Raw genomic sequence first — 6,926 nt, 5'->3', positions numbered from 1 at the left:
TGGATTGTCCTGCAGAGATGATATACTTATAAACTTGAAACCTGCATCATAGAAAAACACTTATTAGAGCAGAACCCTGAGAAAAGTAAGTAAAATGGAAAATGGAACTATCACATATTTTAATAGGACCAGTTATAAGAGAAGATGCTTCTCTTTAAAAATGCAGGCAAACATAAGGAGCCATTAGTTTTCCTTAACATGAATGACCCAAATGTACCACAAAAATAAAACAATAAATACTGTAATACCATTAAGTGCACGTCATTTCTATTTAACCCAGTTGAAAAATACTACTAAATGCTGTATAATTGTTTTGACTCTTCATTATATCAGAAGTTAACTGCTGTTTTCAATTAAAATCAGACCTAGCTCAATGTATGTTCAACAATTATTGTTGCAGGTCCTTAGTCCACCGCACAGTCAGGCAACCTTGTGTTAGCTGCCATCAGCCTTGTGCACAGTTCTCATCAGTCCCATGTATCCAGAGGCAAATCTGAGCGTATTTGAGGGGAGTGATTCGAACTGCCACATTGTAATCCTGCTGCTGTCCGTTGACATCCACCCACTGATGTCCAGAGTAAATGGCAATGATTTTGCGCTTCCATTTCTTTTTGTCTCCTTCTTTAAGGCGGAGGTAGATTCCAGATCCCGTAGAGCCAGACTCGGCATCACAATGCTGGTAGAAGAGATCCCTGGATTCGTCGGACACACTACAAAATCGATAGACCAGCTGGCCAGATCGGTCAGCATCAAACCCAGAGAAGTGGATCATACTTCCAGGCATCGTCTTGCTATTTGGACTGATGCCCAGATCCATGTATTTCTTCTTGTGGGGGCGCTTGAGCTCCAGCACTGCATAATCATAATCTACTGCAACATCCCCCGTTACATCTCTCAGCCAGCCCTTGGGGATCTGTGTACTTTTTACTCTTGTCCATTGGAAGGAGGGCTTACGCTCAGATTTCTTCTCACCCAACCCAGAGGCCTTTTGTCTTCTGCCAGCTCTACTGCGGACTCCCCGCTTCAGCTGTCTGGCATCTGTGTGGTAAGCCTTGAGATCCAATTCCTCCCTTTTACTTCTTCTGGCACCCCTGCGTTTCTTGCCACTGCCTCTGGATTTCAGCCTCAGCAGCCCCACTCTCAGCTTTTTGCTGCCTTTGATGTAGTCGTTACCATCATGCACACAGTGAGCAGCAGTCAGGACGTGCTTCGGGGAAATCAGAATGCCGCTGCAGCCCGTGGAGATCTTCACGGCAGTATTGAAAGGGAAGTTGGTCAGAAAACGTGTGTCCGAAATACTGAATCGGCTGTCGGTGCCATACACCTGCCTCTTTCGTCTCGATAATACCTTTGTGGTGGCATTTGCAACTGGGTCAAGTTCCGCCCCCAGGACGTTCACTTCCGTCAGGGTCCGTGTGCCATTCTCAAAGACTGTCTCATAGGAGAGCAGCTCATTAAGATCAGACAAATGTGGCCCTGGGAGTCTCTGCTGGCATTCAATCCCACATACTCCACGCAGCTCTAATTTGGCACTGGCTTCAAATTTTGGGCTCTCAAGGGACAAAGTCTTCCCTTTCACAATCCGTGGTACTCTTGTTAACTGCCAGCTGAAATCTTGTTCTACATTTATTCCATTAATGAGGCTCCAGACAGGAGTGGAAAACAGTAGTAATAGCAGAACACGACCCATCATCACTCTCTGTTTTCTGTTTGAAAAAGAAGAAGCAAAAAGTGTTCAATTATTGCTCATTAAAGCAAGTCATTAAATAGAAAGACTGATGTCTGCTGTTTACTTTTGTATTACTAAGATGTTAAAAACATCAGCAGGACTGCTGGGGAGGGGAAGAAAACAGAACAGGAAAACCTACTCATGCAGTCATCGGTATTAATAATATCTATGTTTTAGATTTTTGTGATTTTATTCTGCATTATATAAATATTTAACCACATGGTTCATTTGGCTGAGAAAAGCCAGGAAGTTTCATGAAAATGTTTTTCTTTCTTTTCGCTTTGCTTTTAATCATATGGCAGGCTAGTTTTGGAACTATAAGGAATCTAGGATTAGACGGAATACACCAGTGGTCCTCAACATGGCGCCTGCCTCTGTGCTTTCTGGAGTCTGCTGGCTGCCTTAGGGATAAAATCCAAAGGGTCTTGTGCCGTGTTCCCTCTAAGCTGATTTAGTGTGAGCTAGTTCACATTTTTTTAGCCTCTAGCTCACACATTTCTGCCTTAGCTCAGAAAGGATGGCTCCAGAGCAAACTAATTATGGCTCTATCACAACTTTAATGCCAGTAGCTCACAGAGTAGAATTTTTGCTCACAAGACTCCACAGCTTAGAGGGAGCATTGGTCTTGAGCGGAACAGAAACAATCAGGTGGCTTTGGGTCTCTAACTAACAGCTGGCAGATCAGCAAAGAGCTGAGCATGGTCGTGCATCTAACTTGGCTTCAGGCACAGACTTTGGATGCATCCACATTGCTGGATATTGCACTAGAGCAATAGTTCACAAGTGAATTATCCTGTGGGGAGAAGGCAATCCAATTTTGAATGACTGTTGCAGTATAATTATCGTATGCCATCCAACTATGTGTGGATGCAGCCTTTGTTAGCTCTCTGGGCTTGGCATGCTCTCCCTATAACTGTCCAGGCAGCAAACCGTCCCCTTTCTTTGGAAACTGAAACAAAGCAGCATCTCTTCCCCAAAGCAAAGACCTGACCCTGTCTTTCTTCCATTACTGTAGCATAGAAAGTGCTTCAGAACAGCTCAGGAGATAATGTAGGGAGCACCCATTCAGAGGCAGCTACCTCCATTGTAGGAAGATATTTGGCTTGGAACCGCCCGACATTTTACAAGCATCCTTGCCCCTGTGGCAGCCAGTTTGTGTTTGGCCACTTAGAGGCCAAATAAAGTATGTGTGTGAATAGTGGGGGTGAGGTCTCTTTTTAAAAACCAACTAACCCAAACCAGAAAATGGTGTGTGCACCTGTACCCTGTCCTCACCCATCTAACCTCATTGTACTCCATTTCTTGAAACATTTTTCTTCCAGACAGACCTGTGCATTTTCAGCACTAGAGCTGGGCTGGGAGAAAGATCCTTCAAAAATTCAGCCCAGTGAGCTAAACTGCGAAGTGAGTGGGGCAGCAGCATGCAGGCCTGAATCCCAAACTGTTAATTGCCACTGGGAAATCAGCCCCCACCCCGCTCACAGAAAGACCCTTTAAATGGTGTTTTTGCGAGAGGAGCTGCAGCCAATGACAGCCCCCCTCCCTCCCTGCTGAAAGATTTAAAGGGCCCTCCAGCTGATCGGCAGGCCACATGCTCCCCACTAATCAGCTGAAGCCCTTTAAATCTCTGCAGGAGGGAAAACAGAGATGGCCATGGGTGGCCACTCTTGGGGGCGGGGCTTCCCTCTGCTGGCCACTTGGCTGGCAGCAAATTGAAGCCCTCAGAAGCAGGGAAACCCCTGCCCGCACCTAGAGGATGGCAACCCTAGTCATGCAGGTCTCCTTTGGATGGCTGTGAGTGGAGAAGTAGAGGAGGGAGAGATGGAACCACCACTCCATGTGCTGGCCAGGTAGAGGAGGAGCTGGGAGCTACGGGGGAAATGGAACCATTTCCCAACCATTTCTATAGAGAAAACATGTGGGTAGTCCAAGGGGGAAGATGGAATCCCCTCTAAGTCTTGCAGGTCCCCACTTATTAGAGGACAGATTCAATCTACTTAGTTTCTTCCTTATCTTTCAGTTCAGCTTTTCCCAGCAATTAAACTGTTAGAGACATTCAACATTTCCCACCAATACTGTCAACAATCACAAAACCAGTGAGAGAATGAGCACAAAAGTATAGGAAAAGTATCAGTAACTATCCTAACCATTCTTCAGTGCTCAGTTTATAAAATATCTTGGTCCTGTTATTCCAAGAAACTCCCTTCCTTTATTCATATCAGTGAGAAAAATATCCTGCAACACTGAAGCTAAATTTAATCTCACTTTATTTGCTATGTTAAGATTGTCAGGGGCAGAGCAATCGGGGGGGGGGGGCTGAAAGTGCTCTGGGAGCCGACTTACCCCTATGCTGCCATAAGTCCCATCTACCTTAACATAAATGACACTTATGATGGTATGGTGCAGGCACCCAGTGGAGCTCAGCTGCTTGTAGACACCGGTGGCGGGCTGAGGCAGTGGCCCATCAACAGAACTGAGGTATAGGCCCCTGCACCAACAGGGGCAGAAAGTTACGCCAACAAAAAACATGGTGTGGCCCATAGGTACCCACTGAACTTGGAAATCTCAAGTCCCCCATTGCTGTGTCCTCGCCCTTTAGGCTTGGAGGGGCTCAGGATGCCGACTACGGGCTTGGCCAATCACCTCCCTCACCACGGCAGCCAAGCCCCCTCCCCAGCACCCAATCGGGCCTCCCCCCTCCTACAAATACTTCTGCTGAGACATCTTACAACGAGAGCCAGTTTGGTGTAGTGGTTAAGTGTGCGGACTCTAATCTGGGAGAACCGGGTTTGATTCCCCACTCCTCCACTTGCACCTGCTGATGTGACCTTGGGTCAGTCACAAGCTCTGGCACAGCTGTCCTTGAAAAAGAGCAGTTTCTGTCAGAGTTCTCTCAGCCCCACCCATCTCACAGGGTGTCTGTTGTGGGGAGGGGAAGGGAAAGGACTTTGTAAGCCGCTCTGAGACTCCAAGTGAAGGGCGGGGTATAAATCCAATCTCTTCTTCTTCTTCTAGTAGTTAGGGCACATGGCACAGGACTCTGTCTTGGAGCTCCCTGCCATGCGGACTTAGAATGTGAAAAGTATGCAGACGGAGAGCGATTTCAGCTAAGCATACCTTTATTTAGTTCAGGACAAAGACGAAGGGACCAGCTCGCAGGCTGGTTATATATGTTCAGAAAACCCGCCACCAAGTACACCTAACACACACACCCTACTCCCGATAGGCTATTTACAGTAACCGGGCGACCATTGGTCTCCCGGCTGAGAAGCTGGCCCTTTGATTGGGCCGGCTAGGATCCTACGGACCCATTGTCTTTGGGACATGAAGCTATTGAAGAGTTGTGCCTGGCCAGCCCGGGCAAGTCCGGGCATGTCAGGCTGAATACATTACACCATGAGTGGCGAGGCACTTTGGTGGTCACAAGCACAGAGACGGCACTTAGCACTATAGGGAAAGCACTTGGTGCTGACACCCAAGGAGGCGAGTAAAGTCCGTACTCTGTGACTGACCTCTACCATTTCAGAACCCTCACAGGTTCCCTATCTTTGGCAGCTGGACCCACAGGGGCAACCGTGCACTGACACGTAAGAAAGGGCAAGGATCCCAAACCTGCTCCCCCACTCCCCTTAAGTCTGGGTGCCATGACAGCATCTACTGCACTCAAGCCCAGCACTGAGTTCAGCTGTGGGGTGGCATAAACCACAGCTGTGCCATGGCCCCCAATATGCCATGAGGAAAGTTCTCTGGGAAGTTTTTTGGGAGATCTGGGGGGGGGGAATGCTCTGTCATTTGCCCGATTCCCACCCTCAGCAGAGCACAGGGTGCGTCTGGGGTTTGGGGGAGGGTCTGGCAGCTGCTCCACTACATGGTGAAGCAGCTTGGCAAGTGTCCCTTCAACTCATTCCCTTGCAAAATCAGAGGCTTGCGCTGCAGCTGCTGCAGCAGATGGATTGCAAGCAATCTAGGAGCACTTCAACACAGGATAGGTGAGTGTGAGTTCACTGGTTCCATCATGCGCCTTAAAAGAGGTTCGTGGTGAACCCCCTCCCCCGGAACTGCATTTGCTCAATCTGTTGTTCCAGCCCTCCTCTTGAAGCAGAGCATCATGCCCGGCAAGCCCTTCCAAGTTCCACCTGCAGTGCCATTCCACTTAGGTGCAAGCCATGCCGGGGTTTCTCAGTTCCCGGGGTGGAAGTGGATGAAATACTCACTCCTTGCCACAGATTTCAGTGCAATAAAGTCTATGTTGTGTTACAATTGCGTCTCTGCTGCTTGCTTTCTGCTACATGACAGGAGCTCCACACCCCTCCCTGCCCCACTCCTTCCCCACCCCATCTGCCACTCCCCCTGTGGGCTTCCCAAGGACATGTCTCAGAGCAAAGGCTCTCGGGTACTGTGGATGGCCATGGGACATGGTGGCATGCAGGAACAACAAATGACGGCAACCACGTGCCTGTCACTGCTGTAGGGGGGGCTGGTGCAGAGAATGGGACTCTAAGCCACCCTTCCCCACCCCCTAACTGTGACATGCAATGGCATCTGCCCCAGGACTGGCTGCCTTCGTTGATCATAAGTGCCCTGCCCTTTGTGCTGCCCCCGCCTTGACTCTACGCCATGAGGCCACGCTGCAATGGAATCACCATGGACACACTCTCGCAAGCAGCTAGCTACACTACACCCCCCCGCTTCAGCATAACTTGCCCCTTAAGGAACAGACTAGCAGTGCTGCCCCTGTACTGTGGCTGGCTGCTGCAGCGTGGATGTGGCTCAGGATTGCTCTGTTAATGTTTTAATTCTAGATGATATACTTGCTTTATCATTGCATGCTTTGGATTCTCTGTGCTTTGGTGACAGTGGACATGCAGCAGAGGAAATGTGCAGTGTTTCCTAACAGGGTTTTAAAAATGTCAATTAAACTGTAAAAGGCTTGATCAGAGTCTTGGTACTGGTTGACCCCTCTTCATAGAACTGATTTTCTGATGAAAATCTTTCCCTTTCCGGACTACCAGTTTTGGCGTTCGCCATGGTGGCTGCTTTCTCCTGGAGCTCTGGGAGACGGCCGTCAGAGCCCACAGATGGGAGGGGGCACGACTGTGCATGCCACCCCCGGAGCCCTTGCGTTGGGCTCCCAGCCATGGGGCACTAGAGAGCCCTTCCTCCAGCGACCCTGCCGGTGAAGGGGGGCTACTCTATG

The 6,926-nt window shown here is 49.0% G+C and overlaps 1 protein-coding gene across 1 annotated transcript; it reads right to left on the bottom strand.

Moving 5' to 3' along the window:
- Positions 1-408: 408 nt before the first annotated feature.
- Positions 409-1,690, bottom strand: PRSS35 (protease, serine 35). The gene has a single exon (XM_015415565.1). The coding sequence runs from the start codon at positions 1,688-1,690 to the stop codon at positions 446-448; it is 1,245 nt and encodes a 414-aa protein (XP_015271051.1). The 3' UTR covers positions 409-445.
- Between the last annotated feature and the right edge of the window lie 5,236 nt (positions 1,691-6,926).

The sequence above is a fragment of the Gekko japonicus genome, unplaced genomic scaffold (genome assembly GCF_001447785.1).
Source record: "Gekko japonicus isolate JY-2015 unplaced genomic scaffold, Gekko_japonicus_V1.1 scaffold2023, whole genome shotgun sequence".
In the NCBI taxonomy this organism is placed as follows: Eukaryota; Metazoa; Chordata; class Lepidosauria; order Squamata; family Gekkonidae; genus Gekko; species Gekko japonicus.
This window is presented reverse-complemented; position numbering and strand designations above follow the sequence as displayed.

What these genes read in the sequence shown, in the direction of transcription:
- PRSS35 (XM_015415565.1), bottom strand. Translation starts at nt 1,690, where the DNA reads ATGGGTCGTGTTCTGCTATTACTACTGTTTTCCACTCCTGTCTGGAGC.